Source organism: Dama dama, chromosome 7 (genome assembly GCF_033118175.1).
Source record: "Dama dama isolate Ldn47 chromosome 7, ASM3311817v1, whole genome shotgun sequence".
Taxonomy (NCBI): Eukaryota; Metazoa; Chordata; class Mammalia; order Artiodactyla; family Cervidae; genus Dama; species Dama dama.
The window spans coordinates 13,838,123-13,865,528 of NC_083687.1; the positions used below are offsets into that span (position 1 = coordinate 13,838,123).

Here is a 27,406-nt window from a genome sequence, read left to right on the forward strand (position 1 = left end):
AGTCTTTTGCTGGACTACCAGAAAAGTTGTGAACTACAACTTAGTGTAGAGAAGGGTCAGACAACGTGGCAGTTGCTCCAGGGTCAATGGCCAGAGTTGCAGAAAGCTTCTGGAGCCCCTTGGGCAGCCTCTCAAGCAGTAGCTGTGTGGAGAGGTGAAGAAATGTTTAGAATGTCAGCGTAGGATCTGAGCGTGCCCTCAGTCCCCAAAGGTTGGTGTCTAGCAGGGGACAACAGATAGGCTTGAGTGGAGGGAGGGGCCGCTTCCGCTGAGCCTGTCGGAGTCTGATATGCTTGGGAGGCAGCCATGCAGGGCATCAACTCAAGTGGCAGACTCAAGGATTGTCCTTCTGACTTAGGCAACATGGACTGGTGACCCACGTGGGGTTTTTTGGTGTGTGTGTGTTTCCCCTCTCCCTATAAATAGCCGTGCATTTTAAGAAGCATCTGTAAATCTGGAAGACATTACTGAACATTTTTACTTCTGGAGACCAGGCTGGGGCCAGTTAAATGGAGGCCAGCCTCTTTGCTTCTCTTAATTATTGTGATAAAAATCACATAACATAAAATTTACTGTTGCAGCCATTTTTAAGTTTACAGTTCAGTTATGTTAAATATAATCATGCTTTCATGAAACCGATCTCCAAAACTTTTTCCATTTTGCAAAATTGAAACGCTGTGTCCATTAAACAACAACTTGCCTCTTTTCCCGTCACAGCCCTTGGCGTCTCACTCCCCTGTGAGCTTGGCTCTCTGCTCCTTGCTGGGATCTCACAGGGAGGGAGACCACTCCAAGAACAGCAACATACATTCTTCATACACACAGCCTGCCCAGAGAGGCAGCCAGCTGGAGGAAGAGGCTCCATGGTCCTGGGACAGGATGGGGGTGGTTTGTGAGTAAATCTGTGGTCAGAAGAGAAAGAAAGATTCTTGTGATGGTCAGAGTTAGGTAGACTTTCTCCTGTCATCAGACTGGGGCCTGTTCAGTGGTAAGCCCAGGACTGAGGGAGCCCATTTACCACACGTGCTCCCTGGGTCTCACTAGACTCACCAGGGCATTCAGTTTCCTGTCTTGTAGTTGGCTTGTGACTAGCATATTTTGCCTCTGTTCTGCCGTATCCTTCCCTTGGATTCCAGCATGAGTTTTAAAATTTTCTGAACCATCTCCTTGGAGGAGCAGATTTGGTTCCATCCCCAGGAGCGATAGAGCAGGAAAACAGCACTGGCTCAGTAGGCAGGCCCGGGTCCCAGGTGCGGTCTTCACCACGGTGAGCCATGTGACCACACCAGAGAATCTGGAGATCAATGGAAACACCTGAAGAAATCTCAGGGAAGATGAGGTAGGAGCACTCTCTTCAGTCCTCATCACTTCTCTTTTCCACTCTGATCCTTGTGCTCTCGTTTCAGGGCTTCTCAGTGGAGGGACAGGAGAACCTGCAGGAGATCCTCAGCAAACAGCTGCTGCTCTGTCAGTTCCTCATGGCGCTGTCTGTTGTCCGGACAGGTGACATTTCTCTGCCGTCTCCCTATCCAGGACCCACCAGAGGCCCTATTGTACAAGAACATGTATTGGGGTTGGCTTGAAATTTAAATAGTGGTCTGCTTGTATGAGATGACACGAGGCGGAATGAGGAATTTAGGGGGGAAAGTGCTATGGAATCCCCAAAGTCCCCTCTACAACTCTTTCCCTTCTGTGGCCTGTGACTTTTAATGGGCCCAGGTATCTGGGCCCTGACTTTGTCATAGTCCCTGAGATGATCCAACCCACTTCCTGGAGTGGAAGCTGCTGACTATCGTTGGTGTTTCCTCTTAACCTAGGAGGCCACTTCATCTGTAAAACCTTCGATCTCTTCACACCGTTCAGCGTGGGGCTCATCTACCTGCTCTACTGCTGCTTTGAACGAGTATGTCTCTTTAAGCCGATTACCAGCCGTCCTGCCAACTCAGAGAGGTGAGGCTTTCCTCTCCCTTTGAATCAGACTAGTTGGCTAAATGTCAGAACAAGAAAACCTGGTACATCTCTGGCATGAGCACTCAAGCTACATTAAAAAACCCTGATTTAAAAAAAGTGATTAGAGCCAAGAGGATTTGGATTTTCTTGGTTCTCTGATGTACCATTCAGCTTCTCCCTCCTCCATCAACCTTGTTCACCACACTTCTGTGGGCGATCCTTGGCTTGGCCCAGGAGGGTGAAGGAGACCAAGGAAGGGTTACCTGAAGGACAAATGGGCCACCAGCCAGAGTCACTGTTTGCATGCCAGGTGGGACACAGTGCCAGTGCATCTTGTGAGAGAAGATTCAGCCAATCCGAATTGCTAGGTGGCTTCTTAAAAACACAGATTTCTGGGCCCCATCCCTGGAGAGTCTGATTGCCCTTAACTTAACAGACTTCCCCAGCTGATGGTGATTCAGCCAGCCTGGCACAGGGTAATTGGAAACCACTGCCATAGAGAGTAGAAACACAGCCCAACCTAAAAAGGAAGGATTTGAGGTGAACTTTGCAGCACTCTTTTCTTGGTACGTAGACAGGGGTTTTGTGACTCAGCAGGGGGTTTGGGGAGGAGGAATTACGCCGGGGAAGCTGTTGCTCAGTGGAGTGACAGGGTCTCTCCTCTCAGGTATGTGGTGTGCAAGGGCCTGAAGGTGGGCATAGATGAAGTGCGGGATTACCTCTTCTCAGTCAACATTAAACTCAACCAGCTGCGGAACACTGATTCTGACGTCAACCTTGTGGTCCCCTTGGAGGTGATCAAGGGGGACCATGAATTTACTGACTACATGATACGGTCCAACGAGGGGTAAGCAGACCAATGTGTTTTTTCCTTCGTTTCTTTTTGTTGTTGTTGTTTGCTGGCATCCCTAGGGTATCAGGAAAGCCCTAGGGATGAAGAGAATGAAGGACTGAATGACTGGCTCTTGGTATCACTTTGTCCGTTTTGAAGAATTGGTAGCTGAGATCAGTCTGCTTGCTCCAGGGCTCCCTAGGTCTTTGGGCACCTTGAGGACTTTGATCCTGCTCCCATGCCCTGTCACAGGGTGGCTGATGGGAGCCTGGCTGGCATCGTCCTGCCCGTGGGAGCCTGAGTATGACAGTGAAGCTAGAGGGCAGACTTGTTTTGTGTCCTTGGAGGAAGGAATAATCTCCCTTTAATTGCTTCCATTTGTAGAAGGCCATCATAGTTTGCTGTCCCATGAAGTCCCTTAGATGGAAGCAAGAGATGGCTGGAAAACAAGTATATAACATGCTTTTGGAAGTTTCTGGAATCAAAACTTTTGCCAGACCATGAGTTTCTCAACTAGGCCATCTGAATGCTGGTTTTGTTTTTGTTTTAACCTTCATCAGTTGTTTCCCCTCCTTGTTAATGGTGATCATTTAAAGTTGTGACAGTTGGCTCAGTTTTCTAAGTGGGCAAACCTCATCGGACAGTTTTCTGAGGAAATCTGGAGAGTTGTATAGTAGCAATGAATCAATAGAAGTGCTTGCTTAGGGGGCCAAACATGTACTGGAAAGGTCATTTCTAAGAGTGGAATCCCACGTCTCCCAGAGAAGGTTGAATGTATAGGTGGCCCTAGGGAAACATAGAAGGAGAGGAAGTCTTTATCCATCATCTCTCAGCATTTTAACTTTCCATTCTGTGGTACTGCTACATAAGCTGTCTCATCTTGATGTAAGAATCGGCACCAAGTTTCAGCATGTTGTAGATGAGGAAGCAGGCCTGGGACCGGAAATCAGCAAAGCCAAGGCTTTGTCACTATTCTGGACTTTTTGTTGAGCCATGCTGCAGTTTCATACGGGTGTGCGTGGATGCATGGCAGAACTGGTCTTCTCAAAGCTCCCAGTTGCAGAGTGTTTAAGCAGCCTGGTAAATTGATTTGTGTGTGATGTATTGGGAATGTTTTTCCCCAATATGTGGTTTGCCTATTCATTGTCTTAATGATGTCTTTTGATAAGCAGAAGTTAAAATTTTTTGAGTCCATTTTTAAATTGTAAAACACACATAACAAAGTTCATCATTTTAACTCTTCTTAAAATGTGAAATTTAGTGACATTAAATATATTCACACTGTTTTGCAACCATCACCACAATGCATTTCCAGAGCTTTTTAATCATCCAAAGCAGAAACTCTGTACCTGTGAGATAACAACTCCTATTTCCCTTATCCCCAGCCATTGGTACCCTCTGTTATTTTCTGTCTGTGAATTTGCTTATTGCATGTACCTCATATAAATGCATTCATACAGTATTTGTTCTTTTGCCTATGGCTGTTTCACTTAGCATAATGCTTTTAAGATTCATCATGTTGTAGTATGTGTCAGGATTTCATTCCTTTTTTAAGGCTAGGTAATAATCCATTATGTGTGCATACTACATATTGTTTATCCATTCAGCTGTTGATGGACGTTTGGATTTTCCTCACGTTTTAGCTATTGAGAATAACACTGCTGTGAATGTGGGTGTGAAAAGTGACTGTGTCCCTCCTTTCACTTTACCTGGGTATACATCTGGAAGTGGGGTTGCTGCACCACTTTACTTTCTGACCAGCAATGCACCAGGGTTCCAGTTTCTCCACATCTTCACCAACACTTGTTATTTTTTTATTTTATTTTTCCCATAATAGCCATTCTAGTGGGTCTGAACTGGCTCTCATTGTAGTTTTAGTTTGCATTTCCCTGATGACTAATAATGTTGAGTATGTTTTCATATGCAAATTGACAATTTGTATATCTTCTTTGAAGAAATATATTCAAGTCCTTTGCCCATTTTTCTTTTATTTTAAAAATTTTATTTTTTATTGAAGTATAATTGACTTACAGTATCATATTAGCTTTTGGTATACAGCATAATGATTTGATTTTTTAAAATTATTTATTCATTTTTGGCTGTGCTGGGTCTTCATTGCTACACATGGGCTTTTCTCTAATTGTAGCGAGCAGAGGCTAATTGGGGTGCTCAGGCCTCTAGTTGTGGAGCACAGGCTCTAGGACTCTCAGGCAGCAGCTGTGGCCCACAAGCTTAGTTGTCCCAAGGCATGTGGAATCTTTCCGGACCGGGGATTGAACCCCTGTGCCCTGCATTGGCAGTTGGATTCTTAACCACTGAACTACCAGAAAGTCCAATTTGATATTTTTATACATTAGAAAATGTTCACCAAAGTCTGATTACCATCCGTCAATATAAAAAGTTATTAAGATATTATTAACTATATTCCCTGTACTGTACATTACATCCTGGTGACTTACTTATTTTATAACTTGAGGTTCTTACCTCTTAATCTCCCTCTGTGATTTCACTCATATTCCCCATCCCCCTCCCCTCTGGCAACCACCAGTTTGTTCTCTATATCCAAGAATCTGTTTCTTCTGTTAATATTTGTTCATTTGTTTCATTTTTAGATTCCACATATAAGTGAAGTTGTATAGTATTTATCTTTCTCGGACTTGTTTTACTTAGCATAATACTGTCTAGGTCCATTCACATTGTTGCAAATGACAAGATTTCATTCTTTTTTATAGCTCAGTAATATTCCTTTGTGTATATATACTGCATCTTTATTTATCTATTGATGGACACTTAGATTGCTTCCATATATTGGCTATTGTAAATAATACTGAAGTGAACATTGGGGTGCATATATCTTATTTTTGTCAGAAAAATAGCCAGAAATGGAATTGGTAGATCATATGGTAATTCTGGCTTCCCTGGTATACTGCTCAGCTGGTAAAGAATCCGCCTGCAGTGCGGGAGACCCTGGTTTGATTCCTGGATGGGGAAGATCCCCTGGAGAAGGGATAGGCTGGTTATCCACTCCAGTTTTCTTGGGCTTCCCTCATGGCTCAAACTGTAAAGAATCCACCTGCAATGCGGGAGACCTGGATTCAAGCCCTGGATTAGGAAGATCCCCTGGAGGAGGGCATGGCAACCCACTTGAGGATTCTTGCCTGGAGAATCCCATGGACAGAGGAGCCTGGTGGGCTGCAGTCCATGGGGTCGCAAAGTCAGACACGACTGAGCAACTAAGTACAACACAGCACATGGTAGTTCTGTCTTTAATTTTTTGAGGAATCTTCATACTGTTTTCCATGGTAGCTGTACCAGTTTACATCCCTACCAACACTGCGTGAGAGTTCCTTTTTCTCCATGTCCTTGCCAACAGTTACTTGTTGTCTTTTTGATAATAGCTATTCTGACAGGGGGCGGTGATGCTGTGGTTTTGATTTGCATTTTCCTGATTAGATGAGTGATGTTGAACATCTTTTCACGTGTTTGTTGACCATCTGTATGTCTTCCACAGAAAAATATTTAAATCCTCTGCCTATTCTTTAATCAGTTTTTTAAATTATAGTTTAATCCAGTGTTTTTTAAATTGCAATATAGTTGATTTACAATGCTGTGTTAGTTTCTAGTGTACAGCAAAGTGATTCGGTTTTATGTGGAGAAGGAAATGGCAGCCCACTCCAGCATTCTTGCTCGGAGAACCCCAGGGACGGGAGCCTGGTGGGCTGCCGTCTGTGGGGTCGCACAGTTGGACATGACTGATGTGACTTAGCAGCAGCATATATTATTTTTCAGATTCTTTTCCATTATTACAAGGTATTGAATATACTTTCCTGTGCTATACAGTAGGGCCTTATTGCTTATCTGTTTTATATGTAGTAGTTTGTATTTGGTAATCCCGAATTCCTAATTTACCACTTTCTGCCTCTTCCCCCTTGGGTAGCCATGTTTGTTTTCAATGACTGCTAGTCAATTTCTATTAATCTATTTTGTAAATAAGTACCTGTGCATCATTTTTTTAGTTTCCACATCAAAGTAATATTGTGTGATATTTGTCTTTGTCCGACTTACTTCACTTAGTATAATGATCTCTAGCCCCATTCATGTTGTTGCAAATAATATTATTTCATTCTTTTCTAAAGTTGTCTATAGAGAATCACTTGGTGTGGGAAGCCTCTCCCTTCCATGTGTTTTTTTTCTTTTTAATAATTTAAAAAATTTATTTATTTTTGGCTGTGCTAGATCTTTGTTGTTGTGTGGGCTCTTCTTATTGCGGTGAGGGGGGCTACTCTTCACTGCGGTGTGTGGGCTCCTTATTGCGGTGGCTACTCTTGTTGCAGAGCGCAGGGCTCGGGCGTGCAGGGTTCCGTAGTTGCACAGGCTCCAGAGCACAGGTTTAGGAGCTGGGCGCATGGGCTTTGTTGCTCCGCAGAATTTGGGTTCTTCGTGGACCAGGGATTGAATCCGTATCTCCTGCATTGGTAGGCAGATTCTTTACTACTGAGCCACTGGGAAGCCCTATTGCATTCTTTTTTATGACTGATATTCCATTGTCTGTGTGTGTGCGTACACACACACCACATCTTCTTCATTTATCTGGGTGTTTGTTTTTTTTTCTGTTGAGTTGTATGAGTTCTTTTTATGTTTTGTATTGTAACCCCTTATCAGATATATTGTTTGCAACTGTCTCCCTCCCATTCAGTCCGTTGCCTTTTTGTTTTGTTGGTAGTCTCCTTTGCTGTGCAAAAGCTTTTTAGCTTTTGATGTAGTACCATCTGTTTAGTTTTGTTTTTGTTTCCCTTCTCTGAGGAAATGTGTCCCCCAAAATTGCTGAGCTTGGTATCAAAGAGCATACTACCTGGGTTTTCTTCTGGAAGTTTTATGGTTTCAAGTATTACTTATTTTTAAGTCTTAAATCCATTTTGGGTTTATTTTTGTATAAGGAGTGAGAAAGTAGGCCAGTTTGATTCTTTCACATGTAGCTCTCCAGTTTTCCCAACACCATTTATTGAAGAGGCTGTCTTTTCCCCAGTGTATATTCTTGCCTCTTGGTCATAGCTTAATTGCCCATATTTCCTAGTTTGAAATTAGGGAGCATGACACTTCCAGCTTTGTTCTTCTTCTGAAGATGATTTTGGCTATTTGGGGTCTTTTATGGTTTCACACAGATTTTAGAATTATTCTAGTTCTGTAAAAAATGCCATTGGTATTTTGATAGGGTTTGCATTGACTGTAGATTGCCTTAGGTAGTATGGTCATTTTAACAATATTCTTCTGGTATCTTCCAGTGTATCTTTCCATTTGTTTTTGTTATCTTCAGTTTCTTGAATGAATCAGTGTCTTATAGTTTTATGAGTACGGGTCTTTTACCTCTTGGTTTACCTCTTAAGTTTGATTTATTTGTAGGTATTTTATCTTTTTGATGCAATTGTAAATGGTATTGTTTTCTTAATTTCTCTTTCTGATAGTTTGTTTTTAATGTATAGAAATGTAACATTTCAGTTTATTAATTTTGCTTTTTTTTTTAGCTTCACCTCATGGCATATGGGATCTTAGTTCTTCAACCATATGTCCCCAGGAGGAGTCCCAGTGGCCTCCTGTCTCTCAGGGAGGCTCTCTAATTTAAAGATCAGCAGGTGGGTCTCACCCAGACTCCTTTCAAATTACCATCTGAGTACTGGGACTTGGGAGTATGTGAGAATTTGCAAGTGCCCCTTAAGAGTCTGTTTCCTACAGCCCTCCAGCTCTCTTGTAAGTAAGCCCTGCTGACCTTCAAAGCCAGACATTACCGGGCTTGTTTTCCTGGTGCAAAGTCCCTGGGCCGGGGAGTCTCATCCAGGGCTTGGATGCCTCAGTCCTTGGGGAGAACCCCTGCATTTGTGGTTCTCTTTCCATTTGTGAGTTACCCACCCAGGGTTGTGGGTGTTGTGTATACCTCATCTCTGCCCCTCCTACCCATCTTATTGTAATTTCTTTTTTATATCTGGGAAATCTTTTCTGCTAGTTTTCACATGGTTCTCATAGATAGATGGGCTGTTTAGTTCAGTTGCTCAGTCGTGTCCGACTCTTTGTGACCCCATGGACTGCAGCACACCAGGCCTCTCTGTCCATCACCAGCTCATGGAGTTTACTCAAACTCATGCCTATTGAGTTGGTGATGCCATTCAACCATCTCATCCTCTGTTGTCCCCTTCTCTTCCTGCCTTCAATCTTTCCCAGCATCAGGATCTTTTCCAGTGAGTCAGCTGTTCCCATCAGGTGGCCACAGTATTGGAGTTTCAGACTCAGCATCAGTCCTTCCAGTGAATATTCAGGACTGATCTCCTTTAGGATGGACTGGTTGGATCTCCTTGCTATCCAAGGGACTCTCAAGAGTCTTCTCCAACACCACAGTTCAAAAGCATCAATTATTCGGCGCTCAGCTTTCTTTATAGTCCAACTCTCACATCCATACATGACTACTGCAAAAACCATAGCCTTGACTAGATGGACCTTTGTTGGCAAAGTAATGTCTCTGCTTTTTAATATGCTATCTAGGTTGGTCATAACTTTTCTTCCAAGGAATAAGCATCTTTTAATTTCATGGCTGCAGTCACCATCTGCAGTGATTTTGGAGCCCAAAAACATAAGTCTGCCACTGTTTCCGCTGTTTCTCCATCTATTTGCCATGAAGTAATGGGACCAGATGCCATGATCTTTGTTTTCTGAATGTTGAGCTTTAAGCCAACTTTTTCACTCTCCTCTTTCACTTTCATCAAGAGGCTCTTTAGTTCTTCACTTTCTGCCATAAGAGTGGTGTCATCTGTATATCTGAGGTTATTGATATTTCTCCTGGCAATCTTGATTCCAGCTTGTGCTTCATCCAGCCCAACATTTATCATGATGTACTCTGCATCTAAGTTAAATAAGCAGGGTGACAATATACGGCCTTGACGTACTCCTTTTTCTATTTGGAACCAGTCTGTTGTTCCATGTCCAGTTCTAACTGTTGCATACAGGTTTCTCAAGAGGCAGGTCAGGTGGTCTGGTATTCCCATCTTTTTCAGAATTTTCCAGTTTATTATGATCCACACAGTCAAGGGCTTTGGCATAATCAAGAAAGCAGAAATAGATGTTTTTCTGGAACTCTGTTGCTCTTTTGATGATCCAACGAATATTGGCAATTTGATCTCTGGTTCCTCTGACTTTTTTAAAACCAGCTTGAACATCTGGAAGTTAATGGTTCACATATTGCTGAAACCTGGCTTGGAGAATTTTGAGCATTACTTTGCTAGCGTGTGAGACGAGTGCAATCGTGCACTCATAGTTTGCTCATAGTTTGAGCGTTCTTTGGCATTGCCTTTCTTTGGGATTGGAATGATAACTGACCTTTTCCGGTCCTGTGGCCACTGCTGAGTTTTCCAAATTTGCTGGCATATTGAGTGCAGCACTTTCACAGCATCATCTTTTAGGATTTAAAATAGCTTAACTGGAATTCTGTCACCTCCACTAGCTTTGTTGGTAGTGATGCTTCCTAAGGCCCACTTGACTTCATATTCCAGGATGTCTGGCTCTTGGTGAGTGATCACACCATTGTGATTATCTGGGTCATGACGATCTTCTTTGTACAGTTCTTCTGTGTATTCTTGTCACCTCTTCTTAATGTCTTCTGCTTCTGTTAGGTCCATACCATTTCTGTCCTTTATTGTGCCCACCATTGCATGAAATGTTCCCTTGGTGTCTCTAATTTTCTTGAACTAGTCTTTCCCATTCTGTTGTTTTCCTCTATTTCTTTGCACTGATCACTGAGGAAGGCTTTCTTATCTCTCCTGGCTATTCTTTGGAACTCTGCATTCAAATGGGTATATCTTTCCTTTTCTCCTTTGCTTTTCGCTTCTCTTCTTTTCACAGCTCCTCAGACAGCCATTTTGCTTTTTTGCGTTTCTTTTTCTTGGGGATGGTCTTGCTCCCTGTCTCCTGTACAGTGTCACGAACCTCGATCCATAGTTCATCAAGCACTCTATCAGATCTAGTCCCTTAAATCTATTTCTCACTTCCGCTGTATAATTGTTAGGGATTTGATTTAGGTCATACCTGAATGGTCTACTTTCTTCAATTTAAGTCTGAATTTGGCAATAAGGAGTTCATGACCTGAGCCACAGTCAGCTCCCAGTCTTGTTTTTGCTGACTGTATAGAGCTTCTCCATCTTTGGCTGCAAAGAATATAATCATTCTGATTTCAGTGTTGGCCATCTGGTGATGTCCATGTGTAGAGTCTTCTCTTGTGTTGTTGGAAGAGGGTGTTTGCTGTGATCAGTGCGTTCTCTTGGCAAAACTCTATGAGCCTTTGCCCTGCTTCATTCTGTACTCCCAAGGCCAAATTTGCCTGTTACTCCAGGTGTTTCTTGACTTCCTACTTTTGCATTCCAGTCCCCTATTATGAAAAGGACGTCTGTTTTGGGTGTTAGTTCTAGAAGGTCTTGTAGGTCTTCATAGAACCGTTCAACTTCAGCTTCTTTAGCATTACTGGTTGGGGCATAGACTTGGATTTTGATATTGAATGGTTTGCCTTGGAAACGAACAGAGATCATCCTGTCATTTTTGAGATTGCATCCAAGTACTGCATTTCGGACTCTTGTTGACTATGATGGCTACTCCATTTCTTCTAAAGGATTCTTGCCCACAGTAGTAGATATAATGGTCATCTGAGTTAAATTCACCCATTCCAGTCCATTTTAGTTCACTGATTGCTAAAATGTCGACATACACTCTTGCCATCTCCAGTTTGACCCCTTCCAGTTTGCCTTGACTCATGGACCTGACATTCCAGGTTCCTGTGCTGTAGTTTGGTGTCCCGTGTGAGAGGGGAGCCCAGGGTCTTACTGTGCCATCTTGGACAAACCTCCCTTTGCCCATTGTTAAATTGATTTGCTTGATTTTTGTTGTTTAGTTATAGGAATTCTTAATACATTCTGGGTATTAATCCTTAATCAGATGTATGATTTGAAAATATTTTCTTGTATTCTGTGGGGTTTTGTTTTTGTTTTTTACTGTATTGATTATGCCCTTTGCACAGAAGTTTTATATTTTGATATAGTCCAGTTTATCTATTTTTTCTTTTATTGCCTGTGCTTCTGGTGTCATTCAAGAAATCCATTGCTAAATCCAGTGTCATGAAGTTTTTCTTTGTGTTTTGTTTTGAGAGAAAGAAAAGTTTTATAGTTTTATTTCTTATGTTTAGGTCTTTGATCCATTTTGAATTGATTTTTGTAGGTAATGTGAAGTACGTGTCTAACTTTATTCTTTTGCATGTGGATATTGAGTTTTCTCAATATTATTTGTTGAAGCCTATCTATATGCATTTCCCATGGAATGATCTTGGCACTCTCGTTGAAAATCATTTGATCATACATGTGAGGGTTTATTTCTGAGCTCTCTATTCTGTTCCATTGGTCTTGATGCCAGTACCATACTTTTTACTGTAGTGTTGTAGTAAGTTTTTTTAAACTCAGGATATATGAGGCCCCCAGCTTTGTTCCTCATTTGCAATATTGTTTTGGCTATTTGGGGTCCCCTGAGTTTCCATATGATTTTTAGGATGAGTCTTTCTATTTCTGTAAAAACTGCCATTGGAGTTTTGGTAGAGTTTGCATTGAATCTGTAGATTGCTTTGGGTAGTGTCATCATGTTAACAATATTAAGTGTTCCAATCCATGAACACAGCATGCCCTTCCATTTATTTTTATCTCTTTTCATTTTTTCAAGCTGTTACACAGCTTTCAGTGTACAAGTCTTTCACTTCTTGATTTAATTTATTCCTCAGCACTTTATTCTTTTTGATGCTATTGTAGATGGAGTAGTTAACTTCATTTTCAGATTGTTTGTTGTTATTATATAGAATTTGTGACTGATTATTAAAGCAGTTTTTTGTGGAATCTTTAGAATTTTTTGCATAAAAGATCATGTGATCTGCAAACTGAGATAACTTTACTTCTTCCTTTTCAGTTTGATTGCCAAGAAGTTTTAAATTTTGATGCTGAAATCCAGTTTATCAATTTTTTTTTTTTTGGTGATTCTTGTTGTCTCTCTAAAAAACTTTCACTGTTCTAAAGTAATGAAAATATTCTGACTAGAATATCAGTCAGAAGTTTCATCTAGAAGTTTTATTTAGGTTCTTTAATGTCTCTCAGCAGTTTTATGGTTTTCAGTATAGAGATGTTACACATCTTTTGTTAAATTTATTTCTAAGAATTTTATGGGTATGTAAATGGTATTTTAAAATTTTCACTTTCTAATTGTTCATTACTAGTATATGGAAATACAATTGATTTTTGTATATTGACTACATATTTTGTGTGAATGCTTCATTTACTTATTAGTTCTAGTAATTTGGTATATTCCTTAAGATTTTTTACATATATAACCATATCTTCTGCAAATAAATAATTTTTTGCTTTCCTTTCCAATTTGAATGTCTTTTAATGTCCATTGACAGATGAATAGATAAATATATATGTTCCTTTATATATATACTTAAAGGAATTAAAAAAGGATTAATAAAGGGAAATTTATAGCATTTAAATATACATATTTGTTGTCGTTGTTCAGTCACTCAGTCGTGTCGGACTCTTTGCGACACCATGGACTGCAGCACGCCAGGCTTTCCTGTCCTTCACTATCTCCCAGAGTTTGCTCAAACTCATGTCCATTGAGTTGATGATGCCATCCAACCGTCTCACCAAAACTTCAAAAAACTACACATTTATAGATTAATCCCCTTCATGAGCCTATACATAAAAATCTTCCCTTGGTGGCTCAGTGGTAAAGAATCTGCCTGCCAATGGAGGAGACATGGGTTTGATCCCTGATCCGGGAAGATCCCACAAGCCATGGAGCCACTAAGCAGGTGCGCCACGCCGACGGAGCCGGTGCTCTGTAGCCCGGGAGCCGCCACCGGAGGGCAGTCCCCTGCTCTCTGGAGCTAGGGAGAAGCCTGCACAGCCGCACAGACCCAGCACAGCCGAAAATTTAAAATAAGTAAGATTTTTTAAAAATTAGTAAATCAAATTCAGCAATGTATAAGAGTAATGCTCATGACCAACTGGAGTTTATCTAAAAATGCAAGATTCGTATACCTTTTGAAAACCATTTTTTGTACTTCACTGTATTAAAGGAATAAAGAGGAAAAATAATAATTTTGATAGATACAGAAAGAATATTCAACAAAATTAGACATCTACTCATGATTAAAAACTAGCAAACTAGTGACAGTGATAAACTAGTCACAGGGATAACTCCCTCAGTGTGTCCGTGTCCTTTTCCCTCTGACTGCTTTCAGGGTTTTCCGTTTATATTTTGTCAATTAATCTGTGACACAGGAGGTAAGAATATACATTGGAGAAAAAACAGTCTCTGTGTTTTTGTGTCTCTGACTGTAAGTGATGCTGGGAAAACTGGTGAGCTACATGTAAAAGAATGAAATTAAAGCATTTTCTCATACCATATACAAAAATAAACTCAAAATGTATTAAAGACCTACATGTAAGACCAGAAACCATAAATCTAGAAGAAAACAAGGGCAGAACACTCTGACATAAAGAGTAGAAATTTTAGAGGTGGAGGGATCAGGCCCTAAGGCAAAGAAAGCAAAAATAGAGAAATGAGACCTAATTAAAGTTAAAAACTTTTGCACAGCAAAGGAAACCACCAAAATGAAAAGACAACCTACTGAATGGAAGGACATATTTGCAAATGGTAAGACTGATAAAGAGTTAATATGCAAAATATATAAATAATTCATATAACTCAACATCAATAAAAAACAACCCAATTAAAAAATGGGCAGAAGATTTGAATAGACATTTTTCCAAGGAAGACATGTAGATGGTCAACAGGTATATGAAGAAATGCTCAACATCACTAATAATCAGAGAAGTGCAAATTAAATGTGATCACCTTGCACCTGTCAGAATGACCATCGTCAAAAAGTCTACAGATAACAAATGTTGATGAGGAAGTGGAAAAAAGGAAACCCTAGGACACTGTTGATGGTACACACACACACTGAAATATTAGTCATTTAAAAAAAGAATGAAATTCTGATATTTGCAACAATATGGATGGACCTAGAGCAGTGGATCTTAGTGAAATCAGTCAGACAGATAAGTTATCATTTATATGTGGAATCCAAAAAAGTGAATAATAAAACAGAAATGGACTGATAGATTTAGAGAACAAACTACTGGTTACCAGTGGGGAGAGGCAGGAGGGGAGGGGCAAGATAGGGGATTAAGAGGTACAAACTATTATGTGTAAAATATATAAGCTGCAGGGATATATAGCCAGTATTTTATAATAATTTTAAATAGAGTATAATATATAAAAATTTGATTATGTTGTATACCTGCAACTAACATTGTAAATCAACTATACTTCTATAAATTCACTATTATACCATATTCGCTAATATACCATTTATCTCTAATATATTTTTCATTTCTAGAATTTTTGCTTTTGAAAAATATAGTTACATCTGCCAGTATTTTCCATCTTTTTAAGTATACTATACCTTTTCCACTAGATCCTTTAACATACTTTTCAGTTATTTTAAAGGTCTTGTCTGATAATTTTAGCATTTGGATCATCTCTTGGTCTTGTTCTGTTGGACTGTTTTCCCTCTTGTCAGTGGGTCACATTTTCTTAGAGCTTTATCACGTCTCACTTTTTAAATGAAAAAATTTGTCTTTAAGAGTCGTGGAGGCTAAGGTAGTAAGGGTGGCTCTTAGCGCAGGTAGTCAGTTTAATGTGTGCTTGAACGAGGTCTGGACTGTGTTGTTGCTTCATTTAGAATCAGTTCAGGGAATTCCTGGTGGTCCTGTGGTTAGGACTTTAATTGAAAAGTTGCAGGTTTGGGGATCCCTGCTTGGGGAGCTGAGATACTGCAAGCTGCACAATGCAGCCAAAAAAAAAAATCATTTCACTATGGCTTTCAGTTTTTTGTTTTTTTTGTTTTTTTTTTTAAATAATTTATTGGTTGCTCTGGGTCTTTGTTGCTGCTAGCATGCCTTCTCTAGCTGTGGTGAGAGGGGGCTACTCTTTGTTGAGGTGCTCGGGCTTCTCATTGCGGTGGCTTCTCTTGTTGCAGAGCACGGGCTCTAGGCACACGGGTTTCAGTAGTTGCGACTCACAGGGTCTCGAGCTTGGGTTTGGAGGTTGTGGCGCAAAGGCTTAGCTGCTCTGTGGCATGTGGGATATCCCTGGACTGGGGATCAAACCCATGTCCCCTGCGTTGGCCGGCGGATTCTTATCCACTGTACCACAGGGAAGTCCTCAAATTTTTAAGGATGAGATCAGAACCTTCCTTTTGGCTGGGCTTGGGATCTGAGTGTCTGGAGGGTTTGACTCAGTTCTGCTTCACCCTAAGCCTTCATCAGGTCCTTGTAACTGTTCCTTAAGGTTGTGGTTGAAGGGGTTCTTTTTTGACTTTAACCCTGTCCCCAAACATAGATAGCCACTGCTCTGGCTAAACTTCTCTATCCTCATGACTGTAGGCTGTCTTTTTTGGTAATTCTTCTGAGATAAAATTCTTTTTTTTTTTAAATTCCAGCCACTGCAGTCTGCAGATCAAAGCTCTGGCCAAAATCCGTGCCTTTGTGCAAGATACGTGAGTGTTGCCCTTTCCAGAATCTACCTATTTCAAGGGAAGATCTTTATGTTTTGTTCCCCACCCCCCACCCCCAACCCGAGCTCTTTACTTCATTTCTACAAACATTTAAAAATACCTACTTTTTTATCTCATGCTTTACCGTATTCTGTGAAGCATGCCAAAGAAGCACATGGCATGAATGTCAGCCTCAGAGGCTTATCTGTCTTTGGACAGATAAGAGTAACCCAGGCAAAGGATACAGGAAAAGTTGTTACCAGTGCATCAGAGAATGTAGAGGGGCATGTGTAGAATATCTAATGTTCAGGGGACATAAAGAGTGATCAGGTGAGGAGAGGGAAGACTGGTCAAGGAACACCTCTGGTAGGGGGTGAGCAGAAGCTAACTCAGCTTTCTCGGGCATGGTGATGTCCACTGGATGGATTTCCTGTGGCCTCTGTCAGGGAAGGAACCGGTGTGTTCTGATGGGTAATTGGGAGAAGGGTGTTTGGGGACCCTGCCATCCAGGGTGGCCAGGAGGGTGGCTCCTCCCTTCCCTTTGTGGTTGAGCAAGGAGATCATCTCGGTTTCTGTGCCCCTGTGCCCTCACCTCCCGGAGGCAGAGCCGTGTGAGTGTTATAAGCACCTTGGGTAATGACGGCTTAGCCTCATGTGGGCATGCACACGTTCATTCACACGACGTCCTCTCCTTGGGGTTCTGATGGGTGTGCAGGAGGCACACTCCTCCTATACAGAGGTTTCAGTCATTTACTGGCTTCATTTTCCCAGGACACTGATCGAGCCTCGGCAGGCAGAGATCCGGAAAGAGTGCCTCCAGCTCTGGGGGGTGAGTGTCCCCCCGACCCAGTTTCGCTCCAGGGCAGGAAGCTCTCGAGAAGGCTGGGACTGACCCCCAGCCAGGTCAGCCCACAGCACTCAGGAGTTGGACGTCTCAGCACTGCTGGGAGTCACCTCCTTGGCTCTTTCACTCCTAGTTTAGCCCCGCAGACTGGTCAGAAAGGGCAAGGGTGGTGGGTGAATGGGCCTCAGTTTCCTGCTGGTGGCCCTGGGTAGCAGTATTGACCACAGAGAGCCCCAGAGAAAGGTTAATGGCTTTGAAGGAGTGTTACCACAAGGCCTGAAAGGGAGCAGTGACTGAATTGGCCACCCCAGCCCCCGCTTTCCGGCTTCCTTGGGTGCCATTTCTTCTTGCCCAGTCTGAGCCTATGTGTAGGCCCACACACAACTTTGATCAAAAATGCACTTGAAAACCAAAGTTCTTTGCTGTCTTGTTTCAGATCCCGGACCAGGCTCGAGTTGCTCCTTCTTCCACAGATCCAAAATCTAAGTTCTTCGAGCTCATCCAGGTAAGCTTGGTGTCTGGTAAAAATAAAGAGTTAGAGAGGCCTGGTAAGAGGTGATATCACTGAGACCCCCCAGGTGCCTGGCCTCCGGGGGCTTGTGCAAGTACCACATGGACTTCAGGGGTGGGCTGAGACCTCCTTCTGGTCTCAGGTGGGGACTTTTGGTGAGGGTGTTGAGTTCCCACAGAGCCCACCAGGCCGCCTGAAGATTCTTGGCCTGAGATGTGTTGTGATCAGCATTCCCGCTGCCCCAAGCATGGTGCTGGCTCTTACTCCCTGGCAAGTTTAGGGTGCCCTGTGCTGCAGGGGAGACACGAAGTGTGAGGTGATCTTAGGCCGGGAGCTGGTCAGAGGGTCAGGAGGGGGTGGCAGGAGAGCTCCACAGTGGAGCGGCCCAGACCTAGGCTCCCTGGTCTGTTTCTGGTGAGTGGTCTCCAGAATTCTTCTGCCCTGTGTTTTCCTACCACCTGAATTCTGGCTTTTCCCTGGGCTTCATTTAAATCTGGCCCAAATCTTGAGCTGTTGTGCAGGTCAGGGACTGGAGAATGAGGTTCAAGATGGCCTCAAAAAAACAGCATGTGTAAATTTTTCTGAAACAGGTGGAGAGATCACTTAACTGCTTTCAAATCAACTGCTTGCAAGTCCTTGCTTTCAGTTTTATTGAAGGGGAGGCTTTTATATTCTGGTGACATTTCCTTATAGCTCTGGTAAATCGATCTGTACTCAGGGACTCGGTGTTCTTTCCTTTTCCAGCCTCTTGTAATAGGTCCTAAAGGAACACTCCAAGCAGATGGAATTAGATCCCAGTTTGTTCCTGCTTAGGTAGAACAGGGGGCATGTTTCAGAGAGCAAGTGCTTCCGGTCCCCACCCGCCCCCCGCCCCCCAGCCTGCCCTAACCCTCTGCCCCCAAGCCCCCAGGCACCCGTACTGAGCGCCTGTGCCTTCCCCAACCCAGCCGTGTTTTCTCTGACCCGGGACTGCAGGGCACTGAGATTGACATCTTCAGCTATAAGCCCACGCTGCTTACTGCCAAGACCCTGGAGAAGATCCGCCCAGTGCTCGACTACCGCTGCATGGTGTCTGGCAGCGAGCAGAAGTTCCTCATCGGCCTGGGGGTAAGCCTGCAGCTGGTTCCCTTCCCGGCTTGGGTGGTGGAACCGTGCTGTCTGACTGTGGGAATCTGGACAGCCGCCTGCCACACTTGGCGCGTGTTTGTTTGGCACTGAGGAGCTGGCGCTTTGATCCAGGGAAGGTATTTCTTGAAACTTCCCTTCCTTTCTTCCTCTGAGTTACCCATGTGTCATTCATTCTTTCACTTACTCATGTATTTGCTTGTTCACTTTGGTGCGTTGCTGAAGGGAGCACTGCCTCCTTCCTGGTCACGTGGCGCCTCCTGGGTAGCAGGGTGGTCAGCAGGCTTGGCCGGCTCGGGTCCTGGCAGCCGTTTCTTTGCAGCACCGCCCCCACCCCCATCACCCCTGTCTGGCAGAGACACCACCTATCCTTACTCTGGTGCCTTGGAGTCTAACACGAGGTGAGGGAGAGCAGTTTTGTGTCTGAACTGGGCAGAGTCCTCACTGCTCTCTCCTTCCACTCTGACTGGTCTTCCTGTATAGTTCTCTGTCTTCCTCACTTCCTTTCTGTGTCCTCTCACATTTTCTCTTTCTCTTTCTTCACTGTCTCCACTCTGCTCTCTGGATCCTTCACTAAACCCTCTTCACACATAGACCAAGCTGGATATTTCCTGAGGGCCACTGATCATGGACTCAGGCCTCCTGAATGGTGCCTGAGCCCGTTCCCCTCTCTCCGGTGGGACCAAGTCAGAGCATTCCTCTTCCGCCGAGGCAGCGGAGGACAACACTGTCCTGCTCGCGTATGAAGTGTCACCAGCTCCTTTCTCCAGACCTCTTCCTCTGGCATTTCCAGCCCCATCACCCTGGAGCCACCAACTGAAAGCCTTTTTGAGAACTGAGCCTCTGACCGCTCAGTCCTCTTCTGCCTGACCTAACCTCCTCTCTCTGCCCGTAGAAGTCTCAGATCTACACGTGGGATGGCCGCCAGTCAGACCGCTGGGTCAAGCTAGACCTGAAGACAGAGCTACCCCGGGATACTCTGCTCTCCGTGGAGATTGTCCATGAGCTGAAAGGGGAGGTCAGAGGTGGTTCTGCTCACGTGTTGTGGCTCTGCCATCTAGGGAACTGAGGCACAGCTGGGCTTGGCCCTTCACCACCCCCGCCCCCCCCACACCCCAAGTTAACTGGGTTCCAGTGTATGTGGTTGTTGACAGGGCCCAGGGCCCAACAAAGGCTTTGTAATTATTCCTCCTCCTCCAGTAGTTGCTTTAAGCCACACTATGTTCGGGTGGGAAGGCTCACAGTCTCCTTCTGTGCAGGAAATCTTGATCATCTCTGGGTAGCAAAGGCCCTAGTCAACCTGCTGTGTAGTTTTTAGATATTGATTGTTACTGACCAAGGATCCCTTGGGAAAGAAGCAACTTGTTATTTCCCCTGAGCTTTGGGTATTACCACCATACACATAACTTTCAGAACAGTCAGTGGGAGCAGTGGGCCAGAGCGGGAAGCCAGCTTCTGCCAGAGCACCATGGCAGTCTCACTGGGTCTGAGATTTAAGGGGGCTGGTCCAGCACCTCAGATCTCTTGTCTGCTCAGAAGCCTGGGCCAGTCTGGTGCTGAGCATCAACTGGGAGGGAGGTGAGGGAAATGTGTTCAGAGCACCTCCCTTCCCCCAGCTCTTTGAACGGAGGCCAGCAGGCCACGTTGGGTGGAGTGGGCCCCAGGCCAGTGCCTGGCGGGGTGGGCAGTGTCCTTGTCCTTCTAGGGGAAGGCCCAGCGGAAGATAAGTGCGATCCACATCCTTGATGTCCTCGTGCTGAATGGCAGTGACGTGCGGGAGCAGCACTTTAACCAACGGTCTGACCGGGGCCCTGGGGGACAGAGGGGGAGGTGGGCCAGGGCAGCGCTATGGCAGCGGCCTCTGTGGCTTGGCTCCTCACTCAGGTCTTGTCTGCTTAAGAACACCCTTAGTTTCCCTCTTCTACCCACTAGCTGGTTCCTAGGGCACGGTGAGAAGTTGGTTTTGGCACTTTCATTCACCAGGGCTCCACCTTGCCACCGTTTAGATCAGGAGTGATGTTTGCTTTAAGGCTGAGCAAGAGGGTGGCCTTACGGGGAGAGGGCGGGTCTTCTTCCCAAAGAATGTGTTCTGTGCTGGGTGGCCCCACGTGTCAGTTCACCGGGGTCCCACAACTCCCACTTCCGTTTGTGCACAGATGCTTAATCAGTTGTTTAAAGGGAGTTACAGAACACCCTTACGCCACCGTGCCACTGACATCTCTCCTGAGCTGGCTCATCTGAGTGTGGGATCAGTGGTTTGGGGTGAAGGAGCAGACGTTTACAATAAAGATGATACTTGAAGTTCTGCTGGAGGTGGCTGAGCACAGCCAAAGTTACACTTGAGGAAAACCAACCAAGATGTAGTAAAATTAGAGGTCAGAATCCAGAGAAGGGGACCGGGCCTCCCTGATGACGTTGGTGGAGAAGGGCAGGAGGGGGCCTTCAGGGGGACACGGGTGCCACCTCTTAGAGCAGCTTTGCTGCAGATTCAGGAGTGCCCTCCCACCGGTGCCATGAAGATGCTCTGGGGGCAGGGGTCCTGGTAGAGGTACCCTTACTTGCCTCTGAGAGACTCCATTGGATTGTAGGATTCAGCTTGCTGAGAAATTTGTGAAAGCTGTTTCTAAGCCCAGTCGGCCCGACATGAATCCCATCAGGTGAGCGTATCACTTCTCCCCCTCATCCTCCTTCCCCGTTGCTTCTTTCTGGCTAGTGCCTGCCCCCGTCCTCTGAGGTGGGAGAGGGCTCAGTGGAGGACTGGCCAGCATTAGAGGTCAGACCGCCCTGATGAGTGATGTGCTTGGGGGTCCTGGAGAGGTGCCTGCTTGCCCCCGAGTACCTCCCCGTCCCACCTGTCACAGCAGGCCAACCTCCACTGGAGAGATTCATTCCTCGGGGTTCAGGTGTCCTCATTTCAGATGCACGTGCTTCTGAGGGCGCTAACACACCTGTGAGCCACACATTCGTGCTTGGGTATCATTAGCATATCAATCCTGGCCTTTTCATTTTTTTCGGGTAAGAAAAGGGTGCTGAGGGAATGGGAGTTCTTGAACGTGATAAAGAGAAGGGTGGTTTGAGGTAATGGGCTCCTTGGTGCATGGAAAGAAGGCCATGGTTTGCTGCCATGTGAGGTGATATGAAAGGCCCAGGCCCCATGGGAGGCGAGGAGGATAAGAACAGTCAGCAGACAGACGGAGAAGAGACTTTTCCAGTCTGGGCCAAGGTCTGATGTTATGATCTTTGGGGCTTCATGTGTCTAGAAACTGAAAAAATAATTTTCACTATTCTTTTTAATACAAATTTACTTAGAATTAAATCCAGTAGTAAGAATGCACTTTATAGAAGTCTTCTGAAAGTCTTAAAAAAGTTATTTCTTCTCGTGCTTTAAAATGTCCTGTCTGCCAGGTCCCGAGAAGCTGCTTCAGGGACCCTGCCTCTGTTGTGTGGGGTCTGGTTGCTCATTCTCTGGGCACCTTACCCAGTAGTGGCTCAAAGGCATGCTCAGCGGCATCCAGGGCTGGGGGGCTGGGTAGGGGGTCTCCTCACCCGAGGTGGAAATAGGCCTGTTAGGACGATTTGGAAGTAACTATTACCGAAAGCCTAAAATTCATGTAGACAGACCTGGACAAGGGCCTGGTCCTTAGTGTCCTGGCCTCTAGTGATGGCCACGTGGGGCTGGAACACTGATGGGACGTCGCCGCCAGCCCTTCGTCTCCCTCCCTCCCATCCTCCTCAGTCCTCCCCAGCCGGGGCTCTGCTCCCCAGGTGCCCTGGGCCAGGCTCAGCTGTGAACCCTAGGGCTTGTCTGTGGGCGCAGTGCCAGGCTGGGTCCTTGTTCGTGGTGGCCTGGGTGGTGCGGGGCCTGTAGGCGCAGCCTCCTGCCTCCCCCTGCTGCCCAGACAGGTGCCCTGGGAAGCCCTGTCATCTCTGCGCCTCTCCCCACAGGGTGAAGGAGGTATATCGGCTGGAGGAGATGGAGAAGATTTTTGTCAGGTGAGTTTGAAAGGAGTTGGGGTGGGGCGCGTGGCAGCGTCCAGGACTCCTCCTCTGCCTTTCTGTAAGATGGGTTGGGGGCGCAGTGCCGAGTGGCCCCCATGGCCCCTCTAACCCCCACCTCCTTTGTCTGCATGGCAGCCAGAGGTCCCCGGCTGAGCTGATTCAGCACCGTCAGGAGGGGAGCAGGGCGGGCGCAAGTCAGGCAGAAATACAGGCTCATTGATGCTGTAACAGTTACGAGTGTCCAGACGAGAGGCAGAGCGCAAGCTGCCTGAAACACTATAAATCCAAGCCCCTAGTGCCGAGAGGGGTTGAGCCAGGGGCTTGGAGGGGTCTAAGTGCTTCCTCGTGTTCTCAGCTGTTGTGCGGGGTGCTCACATCTGGGGGGCTCATCCTGGGTGTGCCCACTGGCCACTGGAGCCAGACCTGGTCTCACTGCTCCCGAATTAACTCTTCAGTGGCCATGCTGAGACCATGGCTGGTGAACTGAAGGCCCAGCAGCACTTGGGGTTTCAGATCTCACCCCAGCTGGTGTCACCCTGACACCCCGCAAACAGCAACGCAGCAGAGGTGTGTGCCATTCCCCTGCTTCCACGGCTCAGCTGGGAGTTCAGACGCTGAGTTCTAAACCCAGCACCCCACCGTGTGACCTGGAGCAACTCAAGTCTCTGCCTCAGTCTCTCTTATGTTGAGCCGAGATTCAAGTATTGGGTTGGCTGGTTCTGATATTAGTCAGAGATTAACGTCAGGACTGTCTGTCTCACACACACTTCCTGTGTGCACACCTGCTTGGGAAAATCAAGGTTAGAGATGAAGATCATCAAGGGCTCCAGCGGCACGCCGAAGCTCAGCTACACTGGGCGTGACGACCGGCACTTCGTGCCCACTGGCCTCTACATCGTCAGGACGGTGAACGGTGGGTGATGCGCCCCTCTCCCTGACCCCTCCCTCAGCCAGGGCAACCGGCCCACACCCCACCTGGGCTGGCGCTCAGGGCTTCCTACTGAGGTGGGCAGAGCCAGGTGTATGTTGAGGGGGACTGTCTTCCCTGAGCTCTTGTGTCTTTGGTGGTCCCGGGGGTTGGGCTGGAGAGTGAAGCCCAGCTTGTATATGTACATGTGGTGTCCTCATGGCAGGAGAAGGGCCTTCCCCACGGGCAGTGGCAGATCCAGAAAGACAAACCTGGCCATTTGTATCTCCTGCTGAATCCTCTTCCCTCTGGCTAACAGAATCCTGTTCTCTCTGCCAGGGTCCCAGAGATGGTACCCTGGTGGGAGGTGGGGTTGCTGAGAAGTAGTCATCTTAGGCGTCCTCCTGGAGCCCCTTTGGGCTGATGATGAGGGCTGTGTCCTCCCAGGCTGTTTTCTGCTGCTGTTTGGGGAAGAGGCATGGAGGAACCAGGGAGGAGGGCCTGACCCATCCCCCAAGGGTCTTGTGTGTCCTTTCTGAGCCTCTTTCCCCTTCCTCCCATCAGAGCCATGGACAATGGGATTCAGTAAAAGCTTCAAGAGGAAGTTCTTCCACAACAAGAAAACCAAGAACTCTACCTTTGACCTCCCTGCAGATGCCATTGCTCCATTTCAGTAAGTAGGCCTCCTCCAGCCCTGCCCCCTCAGCAGCCCCAGGAACTCCTACCTGGATGCCAGCTCCTGGGGCACACCTGTGCCCTGAGACCCACTGTGGCCCAGGCAGGGGCCTCCCCCATGGGGGGGATGGTGGTCTCTGCAGGGTGTGTCTGGGACTGGGCGGTGAGCTCAGGGAGAGGGCGGTGATGTCAGAACTGGCTGTGAAGGTTGGGTGGGCGTCCTGGGTGTGGGCACGTGGCCAGGCCCACAGCCTTGCTCTCAGACCCTGTGTCTGTTTGCCAGACTCTTGGTCATAGGTTTCAACAGCAGCAGTAGCCCTAATGTGCCTGTAATTAGTGTCACCACACTAATACTGTTCTGTTAGAGCAGCAGAGACAGATAAGCCAGGAATATCAGTAATGAGAGGATCCAGTAGGATGCTGTTAGCAGCAGAAGCTATGTGTTGTTGGGAAAAGCGGGTTCTGGAAGGCAGGAAGGAGTGGGGCTTCCTGGGTATGTTTTGGCTGCGAGAGGGAATCGTTCCCATCACAGGTGCTGGTTTGGCAGGGGGGTCTCTTGGTCCTGTTCCCCGGGGTGTGGCCTCTGACCTCCCCTCTCCCCCCAGCATCTGCTACTATGGCCGGCTCTTCTGGGAGTGGGGGGATGGCATCCGTGTGCACGAATCCCAGAAGCCCCAGGACCCAGACAAGCTGTCCAAGGAGGATGTCCTTTCCTTCATCCAGACGCACAGCGCCTGAGGGCCTGGGGTGCGCCCACCCTGCCCAACGCCCTGTCCTTCTGAGCCCGGCCTTGAGGGCGGTGCCCCTCCAGCTCCTCTGAAGAGCTCAGTTGGAGCCTTTAGAGGACACATGTTCCTTCTGTGGGACACTCTGAACTTTCCTCCCTGGAGTGCTGCCTGGGAACTGTCTGCCCTGGCAAGACAGGACTTCGTCAGCTCCTGCAGCAGGTCAAGGTCAGGGCCCAGGGCACCTGGGGCCAGTGGGGGATGTGTCGGGGGCAGCAGGGCTCTGCCGTTCTCGCCTATAGCGCACACTCACTTTTCTGAGTTCTGTGCATTGCCCGAGGGCACCCGTGCCCCTGCCTTGCCCAGCTTTTTACTGGGCAAGCCCTGAGAGGGAGGAGGCCCACTGTTGTGGCTGGCCGGAGCAGCTGCTATATAAATCAAAGCTTTGTTTCTTTGAACTTGTTCTGTTTTGATGCCAAGTTGGAGAAGATTGCCTCCTCCCCTGCCCTGCCCTGGCCTTCCCTGGAGTTCTTCCCAGCTCACACCTCTGACCATCCTGCAGGCCGGGAAGGGAAGCACATGGACTCCGTCCAATACTACATAGGATGCAGGTGGCATGTCCGGGGGTGGGTATGACTGCTTCCTGGGGTTGTAGAGCCTTTCTGTGCCCCACCCCTCTCAGTGTAAACCTTGGGCAGCTCTAGAAGGGGAGGAAGCAGCCTTGAAGACCTGCGTTTTCTGTGGCCAGCAGTGGTGGTCCCCCGTAACAGGGTCCTCCAGGGTTGGTGGCACCCAGTCCTCTGGCGATCATGGCACTCCTGGTTGCCCCAGACACCTTGCCACCCCCCCCCCTCTTTGTTTTCTTCCCCAGCAGGAGGCACAGTTGCTTTTGTTTGTCCTTATGTGGTCACTCCATGTCCTCTATCTTGGCGGGCGGAGGGGGAAGCTGGGCAGTAGCTTTGGGTGGGGGAGGGAACCTGTGGTTATTTTTAATGGGAAATACCTCTCGGAGATGCTCACAGGGGCTCCCTAGGGCCTCATCCCAGTACTAGACTGGTTTCCATGGAGATAGAGGGCACTGAGGCTTCCCGTGAGGTTGGAACTGACTCCACCTCAGGGGTCTCCAGCCAGCATCTAGCCCCTCCCCCCAGGTTGTCAGCAGCACCGCTGAGATGCTGTATTTCCACCCAATTCTGGGTATCAGTGTGTCTTGCAGAACCTTGGATCATTAAAGACAAACGTATTTTTAACGCCTGTGTGGTTCTGTTCTGGGGCTGCTGCTGTGTGTCCTCTGTGCTTTGTGGTCTGGGGGCTGGCTTGGATGAAACAGCTGGGGCTGGAGGTGAAGGGGAGGAAGCTCTCCTCAGTGAAGAGGGGGGAAGAGAGGGTTGGTTTAATCAGCGTCGTGTCTGAGCTCAGGGCTCCCACGGCTGCTGCTTGCTGCCAAAGAGGGGCCCAAGGAAGAGTCAGAAATGCTGTGGCCCCTGTGAGAAGCAGGGACTGGAGAATGAGGCCCCGCCCCCTCACACCAGTCACTCAGCTACTCCCAGCGGCGCCCGTGACAAACCAGGATCGGTCCGTGTGACTAAAACAACAGAGGCGTCAGACCAATTAGTGCCACGGATGGGGAGGGAGCCATGGCTCCGCGTCTGCGCTGGAGGCCACAGGTGCCTCGCCCCCTCTGCTCTAGGCGCGCGTTTCTCCACCGGTCCTGTCACCCGGCAGGTCTTCCCCTAGAGCCTTCCGCCTATACACCGCCTGGGTCCTTCCTTCCCGTTCCACGGCCTGAGCGCCCAGGACAATGCCTTTCCCTGCTTTTCTGACTGAATTGGTGTGATCTCGGCTCCCAAGCCCCTGCATCCTGCTGCTTGCCCTCCTCGGCCTTGCTCCAGCCTCCCGTGCCTCTGCTGGAAGAGAGGCTGTGAGCAGGGGCGGGGTGGCCTGCGTTTGCCCCTCCTGCAAATCCCGCCAGGTTTCCTGGCCACTCACTGTGAGCCTGTCTGGTTGTGACCGTGGCCCCGGATGCCCACTGGCTCTGCCGTGCCTCACCAGGCCTGCTGCCTCTTGAAGATCATGGATTAACTCTGCCCTCGTGGGACCACCACACAAGCACGAGTCCCAGGTTGCCCTTCAGCGCACAGGCTACACTTTTTCTGCTGTGATCACAGGCCGGCACTGATAGGAGGCAGAGCAGCCCAAGCTCTC

At 47.0% G+C, this 27,406-nt stretch overlaps 1 protein-coding gene across 1 annotated transcript in view; it reads left to right on the plus strand.

Moving 5' to 3' along the window:
* The window catches only part of CMTR1 (cap methyltransferase 1), a 52,978-nt gene extending 26,527 nt beyond the window's left edge, over positions 1-26,451 (plus strand). Inside the window, exons 11-24 of the mRNA XM_061146608.1 lie at positions 1,407-1,503; positions 1,818-1,950; positions 2,618-2,797; positions 16,362-16,418; positions 17,187-17,244; positions 17,696-17,764; positions 18,746-18,877; positions 19,791-19,913; positions 20,601-20,692; positions 21,484-21,552; positions 22,841-22,888; positions 23,695-23,807; positions 24,366-24,474; positions 25,082-26,451. Of these exons, the coding sequence (XP_061002591.1) occupies positions 1,407-1,503; positions 1,818-1,950; positions 2,618-2,797; positions 16,362-16,418; positions 17,187-17,244; positions 17,696-17,764; positions 18,746-18,877; positions 19,791-19,913; positions 20,601-20,692; positions 21,484-21,552; positions 22,841-22,888; positions 23,695-23,807; positions 24,366-24,474; positions 25,082-25,214 (1,413 nt within the window). The 3' untranslated portion in view covers positions 25,215-26,451. The remainder of the gene's footprint in view (positions 1-1,406; positions 1,504-1,817; positions 1,951-2,617; positions 2,798-16,361; positions 16,419-17,186; positions 17,245-17,695; positions 17,765-18,745; positions 18,878-19,790; positions 19,914-20,600; positions 20,693-21,483; positions 21,553-22,840; positions 22,889-23,694; positions 23,808-24,365; positions 24,475-25,081) is intronic.
* Positions 26,452-27,406: the final 955 nt, after the last annotated feature.